Genomic DNA, 20,997 nt, shown 5'->3' on the forward strand with positions numbered 1-20,997 from the left:
ACAGAGCCCAACGCGGGGCTCAAACCCACGAACTGCGAGATCATGACCTAAGCGAAAGTCGGACGCTTAACCGACTAAGCCACCCAGGCGCCCCTGTTTTGCTTTATTTTAAACACCTCTGCATAGTACTTGCACATTTGGATTGCTCTTGCGTGTCAGGGAGATTTTTCTTGCTCTTTATTCTGGCATAAATATCCTTGACCAGAGTCTTACAAACTCTACTTGATTCAGAGTTTGGAAGAGAGTGTGAAAGGCACTGGGAATTACACATTTCTGGGGAACTTGAAATGTCACTTATATCTTTGTTAGTTGCTAGCATCCAAATTTAATTTATATTGTCTGCAGTTATGTGAAGGTTCATGATTAGGACTATAGACTTTTAATTATGAAATTGAAGAACATAACTCAGAAATTTTAAGAAGTTCTCTTAATTGCCAAGATTCCTTCGAATCCAGTTTTGTACTATTATTTTAAGAATATAGAGTCAGCCCAGTTCAATGTATAAAAACCAGGTCTTTCATTTTTATAAGCTAGTGTGTCTCTTAGTCTCAACATTTGTACATGCCAGGTACAGACATTTCTCCTTCCTGCTCCCCTAATGTAAATGTGCTTATTAACACATATTTGTTAATGGCTCTCTTGATAAAAACAGAGTCATGCAGCAGATTCCCTCAGGCAGTTTGGAATATTGGAGTGGGCCATGCTAGTTAGCTGAAGTCATATTAGCCCCTACATTTCTACTTGTGAAGTTGCCTAAGTGAAGATCAAAGAATTCACAGAAGGTCATGGTCTCATGAATGATTGAAGAAGCTAGGAAAGTACCTGAGACTAGCTCCATGTCACCCCTGCCAGGAGGCCAGCCCTCCAGGCTGTAGTGTCCCAAAATGCTCCATCAATCTCCCCTCTCTGTGTGGGAGACCCCACGTGCCTCAGATTTGCTTATCAGCTGCCCTCTAGCTCCCCCTGCTGGTCAGTTCCCTGGCAATGCAGTCCTGCTTCTCCCTGTTGTTAGGCTTGAGTCATGCCTTGTAATTGTTTTTGAGAATGGTGTAGCAGTTGTAAACACCTCCACTTTGAATATGTTATTGCAAAGCAAACTGAACTGTTTTGGAAACATGGAACATTCTTTCCTAGAACCAAGAGATGGTTTTTTTCCAGCCGTACATATAAACAATAATAATTTGGTAGTGAAATCAGCTACCAGCCATCCTGTGCAAACACACTACAGAGGAGAAATGTCTAACAGTCCTAGCCCTGATATAGGAACTCAGGGTCTGTGTGCTTGAAACTCAAATTCTGAGATGTGTCTGGGGAAGTGGGAGGGTGTGGAGGGCTGTGCGTAGGAAGTGGAGCGTATGGTACTTAGTGGCAGAGCTTGGGATTTGGCAGATCTTGATACCTTAAAAGGGAGAAAGCCATTTAACAGGAATTGATTATTTATTGATTCCCAACCCACCAAGGCCTGATGTTATACTAGGCACTAGTGATGCAAAGATGAATGAGGCTGAGAGCTAACCTCAAATCCTCTTCAGTGTATTGGGGGAGACCCAATACACTGCAGACAACTGGAACAGATAATTCCAGTATAGTGGTTAGAAGGACAAAGATATGCATACTGACAGGAAGAAATGACAGCAGAATCCTAACCCATTGTGTGGGCTGATGGCTGCATAGACAGAGGAGGTTAGCCAAAGAGGGAAACCTAGGCTAAAGTTAAGGGTAAGAGGGAAGTGAGACACAGCATGAGGAGTGCTTAGTAGGGGGAAGGAGGCAGGCACAAGGAAGGGCACAGGGGAGAGGAGATGGAGGGGTTAGAGGTGAGATCTATAGGGAGCATGGGGGGAGCTGGGAGTGGAGAGAGACCTAAGTTGATAGGCAGGCAGGCGAGCAGCTTGTACGTCATTTTCCCCAGAAATTAGATTTTACTCTATAATTGTAATAAAAGGTGCCACTTACAGGGTGTCTACTGCAGACAATGTCCTGTTCTAAATGCTTTTGTGTTAACTGTTGCAAAGCCAAGGATAGGATTCTTCCTTTTTTTTTTTTTTTTAAATGTTTTTTATTTATTTCTAGGGGAGAGAGAGAGAGAGACAGTGTGAGCAGGGGAAGGCCAGAGAGGGAGGGAGTCACAGACTCTGAAACAGGCTCCAGGCTCCGAGCTGGCAGTCAGCACAGAGCCCGACGCGGGGCCCGAACCCACGAACCACGAGATCATGACCCAAGCGAAAGTCGGACGCTTAACCGACTAAGCCACCCAGGCGCCCCAGGATTCTTCCTTTTTTATGGGGGCACCTGGAGGCACAGTGAGTGGAGCTTGGGCTCCATTAAACCCCACTCTGGGCCTCCAGAAAGTCCAACTCTGACCCCTGGGCCCATGGTGCAGAGAGAGGCATTGCGATCTTTGAAGCAGGGAAGTGATGGGTCAGCTTTTCATTTCAGAGAGAGTGTTCCAGAGACTGGAGTTGAGGGCACAAAGGAAGTCACACTGCAACCGTCCCAGGGAGAGGCAAGGCACACCAGGGCGGTGGAGTGTCAGAGGGATGAATCATCTCTTTGACAGGCCATTCCCTAAAGACTGAAGGCTTTTGCTCCCTTGCTGTTTCAGATTTTGTTTTCTGGAGGAGTGTGGGAATGAAGGAGGGGGATGTGGAGGCCTGGTGCCCAAGGCAGGACACTGACTTTGTACTCGTACACCTCCTGACTGGCTGCTTCTTGAGGGTTTTTTAATCTTCCTTAGTGAATGCATGTAGCCTGGCTCTATTCTCAAGGTCAACACAAAATGGCTCTACCCTGGAAATGCCTTCTCTAGAAAGAGGTTTTACTTTATTCCCCATGTGCTTGCTGTCTGATCCATTCCTCCTTTTCTAAATATGAATGGACAGCTTAGTTTTTCAGGCACATTATCGAGGAGATGCACAGCCAGGCATACATTTACAAAACATGTCTGCATGATAGACATGCTCTCCACTCATCCTCCCCCAGACGCTCCCCCCTTCCATCCTGATCCCACAGACAGCTTTAAGGAGGTTCACTCTCCATCCATAGCAGCCTCCTCCATGAAAATTAGCCTTTTAACTCTTTTGATTCCATACCACTTACAAAGGAGTTAATCTAGATTATGTTTTTGTGCTCTGCCTTGTAATAGTCACTTGAAGGCTTAACACACACACACACACACACACACACACACACACCTCAGTGTAGAATACTGGCATTTAAAAGCTGTGACATTTTCAGGGGTGATACAGTTAATTTGGAATTTCTACCTAATTAATTTGAAAGGCACCCACTGCATGAGAGCTTTGGCTTATCCACCTTTCCTTTAGACAGAGGCTGCGTCCAAGGGCAGCATGGTTTAGCAGAACTGTGGTTCAGGAGCGCTGGCCTCACACTTCTTGCCCTTACATTACCCTGACTACCTCTGTTCCTAAAGGTCACCTCGCTGCCTGGAGCCTGCTCTCACTCTGCCTTGGGAGTAGGTTGTCCCAGATCAGCAGTGCACATCATGTGATGTGCTTACATCAGGGCCTCACAAGAGGAAAACTTTATAAAAACATGCAAGGGTCTTTATAACCATTGACATTTGCACTGGTGATGCAGAGGCAGCGGTAGGTAGAACTGCTGGTTTGTGTAAATGAAGGCAGTGGTACCCAACAGTACTAGTTGTTGTGGTGGTTTCTGTGGCCCAGCTGCAGGAAAAGAATAGAGTGCCAGCTTCACTGATGGATGTCCTTGATGAAGCAGGAAAAAAATTTTTAAATGTTGGCTTTATTATAGATCAATCTTTGAGTACACACAAGACCAGCTAGGCAATAACACGAAACCCTTCTGCACACCAGCGCATAGTGGAAAAGCCCTTGTGTAACTAAGTAGTGAGCAGAGTTAGCCACTTGTGTCATGCGACACAATTTTTACTTGAAACAAATGACTGATAGAGATACTCTGTTCAGACTTGGATATTTGGTAGATATTTTCTCAAAAAGGAATTGAGTGAGCCTGTCATTTTTAGGAAATAGCTGACAGTATTTTTTCCCAGTGGTAAAATTCAAGCTTTCATCTATGACCTTGTAACAGAACCCAAGTTCATCTGCCGTGTGTGCAGCAAAGCCAATCACTGAGACATCAAATACACAGCAAGGAAAGGGTTTATTTGTGCATCCAAACACAGAGATGGGACAATAAGCCTCAAATCTGTTTCCTTGAAGCAGGAGGGAATGAGTTTTTTATAATCATAGGGGTTGAGAATGCATACATATTGATGCAAGGGCAGGCAGAGAAACATAACGACTACTCATAAGGAAAGATGGAGCATGCGCATTGAGCAAATGTATATTATAACATACATCCCATGTTCACCTGAAGTGGAGACTTAACTCCAGAAGGAGGCAGAATTCAGCCCCTGATGTCAGGAGGTTATATTCAGACAAGGAGAGGGGTTATGGGCTTGTTCTGAGAGCCAGTATAAACTAGATGGGGTTTTAGGCTCTTAACATGAGTAAGGAATGTTCCTAGGCTGGAACTCTTATCAGTTGACCTTGAGTCCAGGCTCTTTAGAAATAGCTAGTAAGTTTGTTAGTGGGGTCTGAAAAGACACAGTAGCTGATTAAGGGGAAACAGTTCTCAGAAAAACAAGCTTTAGACTTTCTGCTAGTTTTAACCTCATTAACCCCAGAACACATTGTTTCAAACTTGGAAATGTCCCAGGCTTAAAAACTGATGAGATGCATGGTAATATTACTTGATGTGATTTGAGGGGATACTTTATAAAGAAGTGCATCAATATTTGGAAGATCTGCATAATTTATTAAAATGGTAATTCCAAATGACCGTTTCACAACGCTGCAAAATCATGCATGGGTGAATCACCCATTTTAAGAGCAAGATGCACTATTTGGATGGATTTTCATGTAACAGAGCATGGCAAGTTCATTGATACTATTTCACATTCCACATTAGGAAAGCTTTTTAAAGAAACTAGCACTTGTCAAGTTTTGATGAAGTATCAAAGAAGAATATTCCCAGTAATGTGGAAAGACTTTAAGTGCTCCTTAAATTTTCAAAGATCTATCTGAGTGTTCACATACTGCAACTAAAGCAATATGTTGCAAGGGGCACCTGGGTGGCTTAGTCAGTTAAGCGTCCGACTTTCGCTTAGGTCATGATCTCGCGGTTAGTGGGTTTGAGCCCTGCATTGGGCTCTGTGCTGACTGCCAGCTCAGAGCCTGGAGCCTGTTTCAGAGTTTGTGACTCCCTCTCTCTCTGACCCTCCCCTGCTCATGCTGTCTCTCTCTCTCTCTCTCCTAGAAATAAATAAAACATTAAAAAAATTTTTTTTAAAGCAATATGTTGCAACAGATAGAATGCAGAAGAAGCTAAGAGAAACCAGCTGTCTTCTGAAAAGCCAGGCGTTAAGAAATTTGCAGACATCTAAACCAGTGCCAGTCTTCTGTTTCTTGAAAATACTTATTTGTCATAAAAATATTTTATTTTGAAGTAAATTAGTAAATAGAGGTTCCTGGGTGGTTTAGTCGGTGAAACATCTGACTCTTGATCCTAGCTCAGGTCTTGGTCTCAGGGTGATTAGTTCAAGCCCCGCCTTGGGCTCCATGTTGGGCATGAAGCCTACTTTAAAAAATAATAATGAATTAACATCTTTAAGTTTTCTATTTTGCTTCCGAAGGTGACATATATTGAAAGATGTAATCTGAATAAAAGAACCTTGGATTGTCGATAATTTTCAACAGTGTAAAACGGTTCTAAGAACAAAATGCGAGAACCGCTGCTTTGGGTAATCAAATTTTTCTGATGTAAATAGCATTTGAATTTTTATGAGAAAATACTTTTCAATAAAAATAAATAACAAAATAGCTCATTACAAAAAAATGTATGTTTACATTTTACAAAAACAAGTGCTTATATTGTAAAGAAAATAGAAAGCGTTCAGGTTTTTTGGCATCATTTATGCAAAGCATGGATCACCTAGAAGGTAAAGATTGCAAATCTCTATACTTTTTTTAAGAACCAAGTAGTAAATATTTTAGGTTTTGTGAGCCATGAGGGGTCACTGTCACAGTTCACCTCTGCCATTACAGACAGTAGATAAAAAAATGAGTATGTCTATGTTGTGGTCCAGCTTTATTTACTAAAACAGGTGGTAGGTCATCGCTTGCTGCCCCCTGCACCATTTCCCCTAAAAGAACACTGTGGAATTTTTTTAATGTTTGTTTATTTATTTTTGAGGGAAAAATAGAGAGTGAGCAGAGGAGAGGGAGAGGAAGAGGGGCACAGAGGATCTGAAGCAAGCTCTGTGCTGACAGTGAGACCCGGGCATTTAGTTCAGACTCACAAACCTCGTGATCATGAACTGAGCTGAAGTCAGATGCTTAACCCGCTAAGCCACCCAGGGCTCCCCTTTAGAATGTTTTCAATTACATAGTCAGGTACCCTTTATTCATTCTTTGTGCTCTGTTTAATTTTGGTGCTCAAAACTGGAATACAAATTCTTCTGAGTTCAGGGCTCGTCAAGAAAGGCACGTAAGATAACTTTTTGTTTGTTTAATGTTTATTTATTTTTGAGAGAGAGTGTGTGAGTGGAGGAGGGGCAGAGAGAGACACACACAGAATCTGAACAGGCTCCAGGCTTTGAGCTGTCAGCCCATGACCTGAGTTGAAGTCAGACACTTAACCAACTGAGCCACTCAGGCGCCCCCTAAGGTAACATTGTTTTAATGGTGGCTTGTGTGCGGAGTCTGAGTCTGCTACTTAGGGAGTAGGAGGTTTTCTCCTAGGGAGACTGCTCAGGAGGGGGTAACACAGTTAAGGAGGTGGGCTGCTTTAAGGAATTGCATGGGGTATGGTTGCAGTAAACATAGGGCACATCCATAGGCTCTTTGGTGAATCAGAAATACATAATCTTATCTCTCACACACCCACAGGCATTATTGTTGCTCCAAGGTAAATTTGAAATGTGCATGGAATTTTTGAAGCTAAAGATAGCCAATAGATTCCTTTACTGCTGATTAACTCTGGTTTCTGGGCAACACAGTAGCTGGCTCAGGAGATTTCAAGACATATGTATGCATATAGACCACTTTGTGGGAAGGGAACATGTCCCCATTCCCATCTAGCCCACCTCTAGCTCTTCATGTCCTTGTCAGCCTCCAGGATGTGTGAGCTTTGTTTTCATCTGAGACCTTTGAGAACGTGAGAAAGTCAGTCAAGTTGAATGAAGAGAGAGACAGATTGATGTTGTAGTTGAAGCTCGGTGAGCCGTTGTGTGCTCTTACAGAGGATGAAGAGTCTAGGCAGCCAGGACCACCGGTGGTGGTGTCTTCTGTTCTCCAGTGCTGTGGCAGGTGGTCACACCATTGCTGGGAACACAGAATGCTCTTGGTTGCTCTCCATGGGTCTTCTGGGAATCAGCAGCAGTATGTAAAGCAGAAATCGGCCAGTTTTCTTTCTTTCTTTTCTTTATTTTGTAAGTGTTTAAGTTTTAATTCCAGTATAGTTAACATACAGTGTTCTATAGGGCTGGTGTCCTTTTGAAGCACAAACCATTACCCCAAGATATAAAAGTCGCATGAAAGGCTATGGCTCTTACCATGTGGGGGATGCCCTGTCCTGGTGCAGGAGGCCGTTTTAGCAGCACCATGAGTGGTTTCCATGCTCTAAAGCAGTAAGAAGCCACAAACAAGCAGCCTCTGGCTATCACAGCATCCTTACCTGCTCCCACAGATTCCATCTTCGAAATACCCTGGAATCTCTCAGAGAATACATGCATAAAACATCCCTTTCAAGAATATGAACACATAACAAGTATCTAAATATACCTGAGATGATATAGGATCACATGTAATGCACTCATATGTTCCCATGTTGATTTATCCCCTAGCCAGGATCTCATTAGAAATAAACACTATACTGAAAAATATGTGTATGGGTGTCTTAACAACTGATAGGTTGTTTGCAATTAGCTTCAGGTATTAAAAAATTTGCTTTAAAACTTTTTCTAAATTATGTTGATTCCACAGCAAAAACTAAGTTTGTCACTCGTGTTCTTAGATTCTCATGATGCAGTTTTGAGATTTAACTCTGCACCTACACGTGGCTATGAGAAAGATGTTGGAAATAAAACCACTGTGCGCATCATTAATTCCCAGGTAAGATGGATGGAGTATTTCCATACATGTACATTTTACAGGTAAATAGTTTAACTGGGTGAATGAAGAGAAATTACCCAGTTGTACATGACCATGGTTTTGCTTATTTCATAGAAATATCTTGTAATGATAAAAGAATTAATGAGAAAAAATGCAGATAAATAGGAATTTATGTGTGACATAAATAGGAAGAAATGAGTAAATAAGATTAAAAGGAAAAATCAGTAGTTATAGAAACATGTATGGATATCCTTATACACATATGTATGTGTATGTATATAGTCGTAGTCTTAGCGTGTTGTGTTTTATGGATGGGGAAAGACAGTTAAATTTAGAAACAATTATGGTGGTATGAAAGACAGAGGATGAAGGGGAGAAAAGCAAAGGTTACAGAATCCAAGGGTCAGTAGGGTGGCTTGGAAACTTTAGTCTGTTATTTGACAATTTAAAAAATGAAATAGTTGAAAAATGGAAGTATTTCTCTTCCTGGTGTTCTTGATACAAATGTTTTCCAAATTCAAAGCAAAATTATTCTCAAAACTATGGCAGTTTCTAGAGTTTCAAAGTATATAGAAAGAACATGAGATGATGGATGATTTATGACAAGTTGCTTGCAGAAGAAAAGATTAGCTTTCTGCCTGGGACCCTGAGCCAGACAGCCTGCAGCAAGAGATGGAACAATCGCTATATATCCTTACTTCATAGACAGCATGGATTGTAAGAGTTGCCATTCATTTATTAACAACTTCCCAGCTTTTCAACTAATCATCTCCACAAATTAAAATACATGTCACCTGTACGATGGGTCCTGGCTGGAGAAATCTTAAAATATGAGGAAAGAGAGCCCATCTTAAAAACTGAAAAGTTGCACCTTAACACTGAGGAACACCAATAATTTTTTTTTTCTCCTCCAAAACTATAGTTAAAAAATGATTGCAGGTGAGATCGAAGGACTCCTTCAGGGCCACAGAGGGAGGAAGTCACATGGGGCCTGCCGCCAGTCTGCTGGCTGTCCCTGATCTGTTTGTCCTGAGGCTGGCACTCTGGAAGTACCTTAATAAAGTGGGTCATCCATATCTGCACGTCCTTCTCCAATTACTTGTGAAGGCAATTGGAGAGGACGTTGGGGGTGCCATTTTAGCTAAGACATTGCATCTTTCAGGAGCTTATTCTATACCACTGGCTATGAATACAGTGCTGGTGAAAATGAAAGAATTCATGAACTTCATTTTATTTTGTTTATTTGAGAGACAGACAGACACAAACGGGAGGTCAAAGAGAGAGAGAGAATCTGAAGCAGGCTTCAGTCTGGGCTGTAAGCACAGAGCCCGACTCAGGGCTCGAACTCTTGAACCATGAGATCATGACCTGAGCTGAGGTCAGACACTTAACTAACTAAGCCACCCAGGCACCCTTTGTGAATTTTATTTTTAACCCTATTTTCCCCAGACATTTCTTTAGGTGCATTAGCATGCAATGCCTGCCTCTCTTACTCCCCCAGAGGAAAATAGTAAAGTCTGAACAACATTTTATTCTTGCTCTGATTAATTTTTTAACTTCCCCTCTTTTTAAAAATATAATTTTGAAGAACTACTTGCTTTGAAATGATTTTTGTATGTATTTTGCAGATTCTGACCAACCCCAACCATCACTTCATTGATAGTTCATTGTATAAAGACGTCATTTTGGTGGCCTGGGACCCTGCTCCTTATTCTGCAAATCTTAACCTGGTAAGTGTTCCCTTTGGTGCCTCTACCCTACTGATCAGACAGTGCCTTTGACTGATTAATAATGGGAGCAAGTCAAGGATTAAGCTTTCGCAGAATGAAACCAGTTGTGGGCACTACTAAAATACGTGTGTGTTCATACCATTTTGATGCCCAGTTCCAGTGGCATCCTTGGTGAACACGAGTTACCTAATGAAAAAGGGGTTTTGCTCTGGAGGATTTAAAAACAAAAACAAATCACAGTGTCCTCACTGTTCAGAAATTCCTAGTTACACTGGAGGTTGGGCCAAGTAAACTCAGTATTGCATTTTGATAGGGTTACATCACCTTCCACATAGTTACTAGACCTTCTGAAATAAATTCAGAGTGCTTGGAAAGAGAATCTAAACTTTGTGAATCAACAGCTCAGTATCTTTTTAAATTTTTTTTTTAATATTTATTTTTGAGAGATACAGAGAGAAACAGAGAGAGAGAGAAGGGAAAGGGGGTGGGCAGAGAGAGAGAGGGAAGACACAGAATCCGAACCAGACTCCAGGCTGTGAGCTATCAGCACAGAGCCTGACACGGAGCTTGAACTCATGAACCATGAGATCATGACCTGAGCCAAAGTTGGACGCTTAACCATTTGAGCCACCCAGGTGCCCCAACAGCTCACTATCCTTTAAGTGGAACCTGTTACAGGCTTTTCTTGAGTGTATGACTCTTTGGCTTCTTCCTCTAAACCTTTTTTACCTTACATGATACAGCACAAACAAGATTACTACTAGCCATCAAAATATAAGCAAGTTATATTTGCTTATATTTGTGGGGGGTCGAGGATGCAAATCATTGCCTATCTAAACAAGCAACTAGTTACTTCTGTAGAAAACTTGGACGAAAAGCCAGTGCACTTGTCTTTTAAAGAGGGCTGGGAAAGAAGTATGATAGTTTTAGCCTCATGAAAGAAGCTTTCCACTGTGCCACTGAGCGTCTTTCGATTTGTTCTGTCACAACCCAAGAGAATACATCCTTCTTAAGATGGAAGTGAGGGAACAGGTCTTGGCTTCACGAAGAGGACTTCCCAAGAGAGCAGCTGCCCAAGGTCAGATAGGTCCCTCTGGGGCTTCTTTCACTGTTCATCTTGAGACTGAGGCTTGGACATTTACCTAGCATGATTTGTAACTGGTTCTTTTTTTAAAATTTTATTTAAATCCAAGTTAGTTAACATATAGTGTAATAATGATTTCAGAAGTAGAAGCCCCAACTAGTGCCCTCCTTAATGCCCCTCACCCATTTAGCCCCTCTTCCCACCATCACCCCTCTGGCAGCCCTCAGTTTGTTCTCTGTATTTGAGTCTTTTATAATTTGCCTCCCTCTCTCTTTTAATCCTAACTGGTGCTTAACCAGGAGTGCAAACCAGAATCACCTGGAGAGTGTTTTTTTTCAAATGTATCTGTCAGAGCCCCATTTCCTGACATATAGCTTATGGCCTGAGTGTGTAGTTTTTGAGAAAACTCTCTGGCTGATTTTCACAGGTACCATCTACTAAGAATCCAGCACAAAATGCATGTTGGAACTCTTCAGCTTCCTTTACAGTCTGAAGTTCTCTGGTTTTAAGTCTGACAGCTTTCCTGCTATTTGTGGACAGACTGAGAGCTCTGGCTATTGGACCTTGTTTCTTCTTCCTTTGGAAGCATCCAAGCCCCAGGGCACAGAGCCATCCAACCCAATGAAGGGGGCAACGACAGTGCTGAAACCCAGGCAACAGGGCTGTTTTCTGTGTGACCTGTGCTCTGGGGAGCAGGAGAAGGAGTGAAGAAACTGAGGCCCATACACCTCTTCTTTCCCTTCTGCTGCCTCTTGGCTTCGGGGCAAAGTTTACAAAAGAAAGATGATTGGCCCAGGTCCTTCTCAAAATTGTTAAAGCATGGGATCCAGCCATGGAATATTACTTGGGATCTCAGTACATACCTACTATTTCCCAAAGGTATCTGTTTGAAGGGCTAACGGAGCCCTTTAGGCCTGATAAGCTAAGTCTCTCCCTCACAGACCTCCAGATCCCATTTCATGGTGGCACCTAAGATGTTTGAAAGACATTTAAAATGAAATCAACCCGGTGCTCATCCCCACAAGTGCCCTCCTCCATGAGCACCGGGTGTTATATGGAAACCAACTTGACAATAAACTCTCTGTAAAAAAAAATATAATAATTAAAAAATTTAATAAATAAATAAATAAATGAAATCAACTTTAGGGTACATTTTTTCATACAGTAGCATATGTACAGTCAGTGGAAGTATACATTTTGATGAGTATTAGCAAATTTATATAGGCACATATCCACCACCACAGTTAAGAATTGGAATATTTTCATCACTCCCAAGAGTTCCTTGTGCTCCACCTATCAGTCTTCCCAGCCCCAGCCCAGACCTAGGCAATAACTGATATGCTTTCTTTCACTATGTGTTACATATGGAAAATATGTTTTTGAAGTATACTGATTGAGCCTAGTGTCAGCAAACTATAGCAGTGGACCAAATTTGGCCTCATTTTGTAAATAAAGTTTCATTGGAACACAGCCGTGCTCATTCATGATATATCTTCAGTGGCTTTCTCAGTACAATAGAAGAATCGACTAGTTGCAGCAGAGACTATCTGGTCCACAGAGCCTCAAGTGTTTACTACCTGGCCCTTTATGGAAAAGTCTGGGGCCCCTGCCCTAGCCCATCTCCCATATTTCACTAAAGAACAAAGCATCGTCCTTCAGGACTGAAACCCCCTCTCTCTTTGTCCTGGTTCCCTCATCCAGTGTTGCAGTGCCTATACTCCGCCTCCTCCGCCTGGTCCCTTAGCCTCTAAGGTAATCCCCAGCCCCACTTGGGTGCAGCCCTGTTTCCTTTTCACGGTGTGGTTCTCTGTACTTGATTGTGTTGGTTTTTTTTCTTAGTGGTACAAGAAGCCAGATTACAACCTGTTCACTCCATATGTTCAGCACCGGCAGAGAAACCCAAATCAGCCATTTTACATTCTTCATCCTAAATTTATATGGCAGCTTTGGGACATTATCCAGGAGAATACCAAGGAGAAGATTCAACCCAACCCACCATCTTCTGGTTTCATTGGTAGGTATATATAAAAAAGGATGATCAGGCAGGCAGGTGGGGTTAGGCTTAGTATTTAGTACATGTACAGTTATGTTATTTAATCAGAACAATTAAAAGCGGTTGTAGAAGAAGCATAGGTTAGCTGAAGATAGTAGAAACACTCTGTTCCAATTTTCTATTGGTGCATGATAGTTACACCCAGAATTTCAAGGTGTAAAGCAAGAACTGTTTTATTTTCTGTCATGGTTTTGTGGGACAGGACAGGCTTGGCTGGGTTATTCTTCTCTTCCATAGGCTTCAGTGGGAGTCACTTCATGGGATTCACCTGCCTCATGGGATGGCTACACTCCCATGGTTGGCCCCTTTGGCAGAGATGGCTGGGAGGGTGGGTTCAGCCAGGACTGTTGACTGTGTGCCTGCATGTGGTCTCTTACATGGTAGTCTCAGGGTAATTGGGCTCCTTAAATGGAAGCTTATGGCTCCTGGCAAGTATGCCAAAAGGCAGGAAATAGAAGCTGCCGGTTTCTTAAGGCTGAGGCCTGGAGACCTGCACAATGTCACTTGCGCTCTTCTGTGGGTCAGAGTAGTCAAGGCCTCACTGGATTCAAGGGGGAGGACACAAAGAGCCCACCTGCATCATCTGCGATCCATCACCCACTCACCCATTCACATTATTTACGTGATGTCAAATTGAGGATCTGAATTTGTGACCACAGGATAGTGTCATGTGTTGCAAGATAGCAAGTGCAGACTTTGATGAGAATAATTCTAAGACCTTATACAGTTCTTGCTACCAGAGTCCACTAGCTCTAATCTAAAAAATGGATTTTTTCATATAACAGGATCATCACACTTGGCTTGCAATATATATATATATATATATATATATAGCAACCAAGCTTTGATCCTCAAAAATTTGTGGTCTTACTCTACTTCTTTACCTATGATTTGGCTAATCATCCCATTATTTCTTTGATTTTACCCGAGTAGGGTAATATTAAAGAATAACCTTGATCCCCTTGACAATATGAAAGCTGTAGTGGGACCAAAGGATATTAGTGGTGTCCACAAAAAACTGTGATGTTCTCCCCACTAATTTCAATGAATTTAGAACCCTGCATCTTAATTTGGGCTGCACAGTGGGTCCCCATGAATAAAGGAGAGATTTATGGAGATAGCCCTGTTTTCATTATGGATACGGGACACACAAGTATCTGAATTGAGGCTTGTGGACTTTGGCGTGAGTTTCTGGTATTGCAGTAATGTGAACTATTTTATGTAGAATTCAAGACAGAACTTACAGTATGACTCAGTAGATTAGTTGCCTTAAGTATAGCTAACCTCTTTTAAAGTCATGCCTTTGACACTCTATTTCCAAATCAGTTTTTTGAAATCCTAGTTTCTTTATCTTTTGCGCAGTTTCGTGGAATCCTGTTGCTTTAGGAAAGAAAGTATAATCCAGTTTGTCAGCAAAGGGTAAGTAGGAGAGTATAATGCTTAGACAGTGTAATGGGATGTGGCAGAAGTTTAATAAAATCTTTTTCATATTGTTGCCTTCTCATGAATTCATGGGGCTTCCACTGCTTGGAGCAAAAGTTTTAGAGCACAGTGGGGGCTTTCAGATACACTTACAGTGACATGCAGTTTGAAAGATTCACGTTAGATAGTCATAGCTGGAGAGAAATATTTTCCCATGTGTTTTTGTTGGAAGGAATCCTGCCACATGTGGCCAGCTTCCTTTCATAGCTATTTGCTGAGAATTTGGAGTTTTCAGAGGCTGATGCTTGCCTTGGAGGCTTCTTTTACATGAATATGGGGGAATGCAGTTTGTCATTGCAGGCACAGAGGCTGGGTCAGGCAGGTTAAGTGTAAATTCTTCTCTGCCCTTTACTAGGTTTTTGATTGTGGGCAAGTCACTCACCCCTGTGAGCCTCAATATGTTCAAATGAGAAATGAGACTCATAAAATGATTCTAAAGATGAGTTGGTGCCCCGATTTGCAATGGTTACTGTTTTCTACCACTGTCCTGCCCAGAGTGACAGGTATTAGCCACATGTGGCTCTGTAAATTTAAATTAATTAGGATTAAAGAAGAGAAAAGCTTCAGTTCTTCTTGCAGTGGCCCTCTTTCAGGTTCTTAGTATCCATGTGCACTGGTGGCCACTGTCTTGATGGGCAGTGCAGAAGGAGAACATCTCCACCATCACAGAAAGTTGTATAGGACAGCGCTGTTAAGTTTTGCTAATCACAGAAGAATGAAAAAGAGCAAGCAGTTAAAGGAAGCCTTAAGTTCCCAGAGGATGGGCTGTGCTCTGTGACTGGGGATACAGATGTCACAGAAGATTTGGACTGCCGTCTCTAGCCAGATTTAAGGGTGAACCCTCACTAAGGATGGACAGGAGATGCAGTCTGTGTGAGGTGTGCCCAGCAGAGCCCCCATCACCCTCTGAGTACTCTGCTGATGTTGCAATCTGTCTGCCTCCTCTTTGATCCTGCTCAGAAATATGCTGAAAGCCAGAGTCTGTTTTATAACTTATCTGATGTTCTGAAATATTGGCAGAATGATGTCCTCACATCTCAATCTGTCTGCTATAAGAATTTCTAAAAATCAATGACTTATTTTCTGTTATCAAAAAGTGTTCTCCAAATACCCCTTTGTGTTCTAAGGTCACGTAGAAAAAAAACTATTGACTTCTTGTCTCAGCACCTCATCATGTCCAGACACTAACCTCTCATGTCCATTACTGAACAAAAGAACCCATTGCAGAGTTGGTCGGTGAGATCAAGATGTTTAGGTGTGCATAGTTGGCAGACTCTGCCCAGGTACAGGGATCAACAAGATGCTCTCTATCAGAGGGGAGCAGTATTCTGATGTTCTGCTTTCCTCGTTAGTGCAGGGCTCCACCTGCACTGAAGACATTGCAAGTGAAGCAAGATGACTCCATTTGCTTTATTGATGTGCTTTTCTGAACAGGGAAATAGTCTCTCATTTAATTACTGATGTCTCTAAACCTGCTTCATGCATTTTCCTTATACATGTTTATGAATCTGCACATGTGAAATAGAGGGACTCTAAAAGTTGACTGTTTTGAACACAAAAGACATTTCTTTCTATGGAAATAAATGGTAGTTAGATTCCCAGGGGAACACACCTTGACTCCCTTAAATGTCATGTCATTCGTGGTATTTGGAGACTTGTTCCTGTTGCCTGAATTCATCATACAGGAGGAAGGTGGAGATGATGAAAGGGAAAAGTCACCCATTAAGTGGGTATTAATTAAGCACCTCTACATGCCAAGCACAGTGCTGATCCCAGGGGTAGTGGTGAGGAAACCAGGCAAAGAACTCATGGTGCAGTGGGTGACAGACATTACAGAGGTGTGCCTTCCCTAAATAAAATAAAATTACAAACTGGGCAATAAAGGAAGAGAACAGGATGCATCGAGAACTGGGAAGTATGTGCTTTGTCCATCATGTTCCTGCTCTTGGCCTAACACATGGGAGGTACAAGAAGTAATTATTTGGAGAATGAATGTTTTAGCTCAGTGGTTCTCAAGTTTAACACGTGTCAGAATCACCCAGAGGGCTTATGTATTAGATATCTAATGATGTGAGGCAAATTACCCCAAAACTTAGCTACTGGAAAGAACAATAAGCATTTGTTATCTTGCACAGTTTCTGTGGTCAGTCTTGTGGGAACAGATTGGCTGGCTTGCTCACCTTGGTATCTTTCATGAGGTTGCATTTGAGCTGTCTGGATTTGGCTTACTGATCTGTTTTCTAGACAGTTCACTAAAAAGATGGCTGTTAGCTGGAGGCCTCAGTTCCTTACTACACCTCTCTATAGGTGTGCTTGAATGCCTCACAGCATGGCAGCTGGCTTCCCTACAGCAGGCAATCCAAGGGAGAGAGCAAGAAGGAGGCCCCAGTACTTTTTATGGTGTCATAAACTATGCATTACCTTGGTTACATTCTATTTGTTATACAAGTCAGTCCCATTGTTGTGGGATGGGACTACTCAAAGACAGGGATACCAGGTAGGGATCACTGGGGGCCATACTGGAGGCTGGCTACCACACCTTTCTAAAACACAGACAAGTGGAATTACCCCTAGAGTTTCTGGGAAGCTTGGAAGGGGCAAGAATTTGCATTTCTAACAGGTTCTCAAGGGATGCTGCTGTTGCTTGTTCTTGTTCTGTACTTTCAGAACCACCCTTCTAGCATTTTAGAATCTTGAAGTTGGAAGGAACTTCAGAAATCAAGTCTGCAGGTCCTGTATTGATAGATATGCCATCAAGGTGATAAGCATTTAGCTCAGCAGGAGGACACAGGATGCTACGAAGAATACATTATTCCTTTTGTTTCTTTGAAGACATAGCTTAAAATTTTACTTTTATCATTACTGATGGACTTCTTTCATGCCCTGACAACTTGTGAAATGATATACATAACAGCTACCTATAAATGTCCTTCTTAAAATGAGTTTTTGTTTGCTTTGTTGGTTTATCATCTTGGGACCCAGATCCTTGGATGTACTGATTAGTCAGGTATAAGTTCAGGCACCAATAAGCAAGGTCCCAACTCTCATCGATTTCAGGAAACCATCTTCAGTAATATTCGGGCAGGTAGTTTGACCAACATCTCCCGTTCAAGAAGCATTTGCACCTTCATTAGCAACCCCTAGCCCTGCATCAGTGGTCCCTTGATGGCACACAAATCATGTGGGCTTGCTTGGTAGATAGGAGCTGTGGCAGGTATGTGTGTGTTCTTCGGGGTTATAACAATATATTATTTATACAATGGAACACTGCATGGCAGTGAGAAAGAATGAAATCTGGCCATTTGTAGCAACATGCATGGAATTTGACAGTGTTCTGCTGAGCGAAGTAAGTCAGGCAGAGAAGGATAGATACCATATGTTTGCACATATAGGTGGATTATGAGGAACTTAACGGAGGACCATGAGGGAGAAGAAGGGGAAAAATAGTGGGGGAGAGGGAGGGAGGCAAACCATGAGTGACTCTTGAATGCTGAGAACAAACTGAGAGCTGATGGGGGTGGGGGAGAGGGGAAGGAGGGTAATGGGCATGGGGGAGGGCACTTGTTGGGATGAGCACTGGGTGTTATATGGAAACCAACTTGACAATAAATTATTTAAGAAAAAAATTTTCAAGAAAAAAAAGCATTCTACCTATTAGGTCAAGAAAAAAAGTTATGTGAATACAGCCTTTCAAACTGTTATTATAGTGTGCTCACCCTTCTTCTTGTGATGGTGTGAGGTGATAAAATGCCCATGTGATGAGATGAAATGAGGCAAATGACATGGGCATTGGGACGTGGCATTAGGCCACTACTGACCTTCTGATGACCTGTCAGGAGAATCATCTGCTTCCTGACTGCAGGTGACCACCAGTAACTGAAACTATGGATAAGGGGAACACTACCATGTTGAAGGAAAGAAGGGTCTAGAAGCAACTTCTGTCCACTGCACCATTCTAAATACTCCTTAGAATGCGGTTGGAAATATTTCTGCATCAGTGTCATCTCTAATCACAATACCCAAATAGGCAGTGTACTTTTTCCTGGGTTCTGTGGGGTCTATATATTATCAGCTCCTATGGAGAAGTTTTCTTTTGGGCAAGATGTTCTAGTAACATCAGATTCAGGCACAAATATTTAAGTTGCATCTGAATTAATTTTCTTGTTCTGTCTACAAATAATAGGAACTGCCTTTTCTGATTATAAAGAAAGAGCAGGGAGTTGTAGGATTTGAGGAACACATTGACCTAACATTGAAGAAAACACACTCTGAGAGTCTCTTCACTTAAACTCATTTTATTACTGGAAAAACATTCCAGAAATTTCTCCTTTCTAATTTTTTGGTAATGTTTATTTATTTTTGAGAGACAGAGCATGAGCAGGGGAGGGGCAGAGAGGGAGAAAAAGAATCTGAAGCAGGCTCCAGGTGCTGAGCTGTCAGCAAAGAGCCCGATGCAGGGTTTGAACCCATGAAACGTGAGCCAAATCATGACCTGAGCCAAAGTCAGAAGTTTAACCTACTGAACCACCCAGGTGCCCCAAAAACATTCCAGAAGTTTCTAGTTCACATACATAAAGAACTTACCAAAGCTAATAATTTCAGTTTGCTTTCTTTTTAATAAAACTGAATTAAAGAACATATGTGAACAATTTTTATAATGTTGATACAGTGTAAATGCATATTAATATCAAGTGAATTAAACTACACTTTTATTACAAGCTTTAATATTAATAAGATATTTATTAAAGATTTAATATCTATAATGTATACGGAAGCTGGTCCTTCCAGATGTCTAAATGAATATTTTTGAGCTATGTCTTCTCCCTTTTTTATAAAAATCGAACCCATTTTATTACCAAACTACCAAACAGAATATTTTGAAGAGATGAATATTTGCTACAATTAAACATGAAACCTAACTCAAAGTCGGACACTGATTAGTGATAATTATCTTTCAAAATATTGTAATGTAACTGTGCAAATATATCATGACTTTTGTTAACAAGGTCATTATGTGAAAATTAATGAAAACTTGACTTTTTAAAGAGATCTCATTATTAACATATGTGAGATCTAACTCTAAGGAGATTTAGAGATTATTTATCCCAACATAGATACTGGTCCAAAGCTTTAGCAAACATTAAGGGAAAGACTAGTCTGTTGCTTTATAAGATTTTTCTTTGTTACATTTTTGAAAAGTCCCCTTTGCAGGCCTTATACAAGGGGGAAAATGACATTATAACTAAATAAACATTTTTAAAAGCACCCAGTAACCCCACTGCCACCTCCCATACTGCCATCTGATTGTTTTAGTCTATGCTCTTCCAAATGGCGACTGCATCTAGAGTTAGGCTTCCTTAACATGGTTGTGATGCAGGGGCTTCCCTCAAGTTGTGGCATCACACAAATGCACAGTAAATGTTTGCTGAATGAATGAAGGGATGAACACATGAATGGAAGTTGTGATTCATGTCTCCTTACAAACTCTCCCCTCTGATAGAGCTTGTCTCACATGTAGAAGGATGTCCATTTCCTCCCATAACACACTCTGTGTGTGTGCTGTGGTTAAGACCTTGAGCTCTGCAGGGACCAGAATCAAACTTTGGTTCTACCAGTCAACTAGGTATGTGATCTTGAGAGCGGGTTACTCCAGACCTCCAAACCTCAGTTCTTTCAACTGGAAAATGAAGATACCAGTACTACTGTTATGTTTGAATCATCATATGCTTAGCACAATAGTTAATATTTACCCTTTACTAATATTGTGATGTTTCCATCTAAAACTTTATGCTCGGTCAAATAAGACCATATTGGCAAATATAGAAACATAATAAAAAAATAGACTTGTTCTCTTCGATATTCCTGAGGTCATGTCAGTCCATCAAATAGGAATATCATAACTTAGACCTTTCTTTAGCTGTTGAGTATTTAAGTTGTTTCAAAGTATTTGATATTATCAAACAGTTATATTGATGAGTCATTTCTATCTCTGTACTAATAATACTATAGTTTATTCTTTGTGTGAATACATAGATTTTTCTTTCTTTTAAACCATTTCTTTAGATAAATCCCAGGAGTGTTAGTGCCGAGCAAAGGCTATATATGACATGTAGATGACTGTTGGTAAATGTTGACATACTACTTTTTCTTTGCATTTCTTTTTTTTTTTCTAAAAATTTTTAATGTTTTATTTATTTCTGAGAGAGGGAAAGAGAGAACAGGGGAGGGTCAGAGAGAGAAGGGGATACAGAATCAGAAGCAAGCTCCAAGCTCTGGGCTAGCTGTCAGCATGGAGCCTGACATGGGGCTCGATCCACAAACTGTGAGATCGTGACCTGAGCCAAAATCGGACGCTTAACCAACTAAGCCACCAGGGTGCCCCTTCTTTGCATTTCTAATCAGACCATATTTCTCCTTATGGTTCCCAGAAAGAGGCACACTAGTAGATACTCTGGAAATGTTATTACATGTACCAACCCGTTCTAGGGA

At 41.4% G+C, this 20,997-nt stretch overlaps 1 protein-coding gene across 1 annotated transcript in view; it reads left to right on the top strand.

Moving 5' to 3' along the window:
• ST6GAL2 (ST6 beta-galactoside alpha-2,6-sialyltransferase 2) overlaps window positions 1-20,997 on the top strand; it is a 75,839-nt gene that overhangs the window by 44,109 nt on the left and 10,733 nt on the right. Inside the window, exons 3-5 of the mRNA XM_039222697.1 lie at window positions 8,062-8,159; window positions 9,788-9,889; window positions 12,813-12,987. Coding sequence (XP_039078628.1) covers window positions 8,062-8,159; window positions 9,788-9,889; window positions 12,813-12,987 — 375 coding nt within the window. The remainder of the gene's footprint in view (window positions 1-8,061; window positions 8,160-9,787; window positions 9,890-12,812; window positions 12,988-20,997) is intronic.

Source organism: Hyaena hyaena, unplaced genomic scaffold, assembly GCF_003009895.1.
Source record: "Hyaena hyaena isolate Hyena2069 unplaced genomic scaffold, ASM300989v1 scaffold_1174, whole genome shotgun sequence".
In the NCBI taxonomy this organism is placed as follows: domain Eukaryota; kingdom Metazoa; phylum Chordata; class Mammalia; order Carnivora; family Hyaenidae; genus Hyaena; species Hyaena hyaena.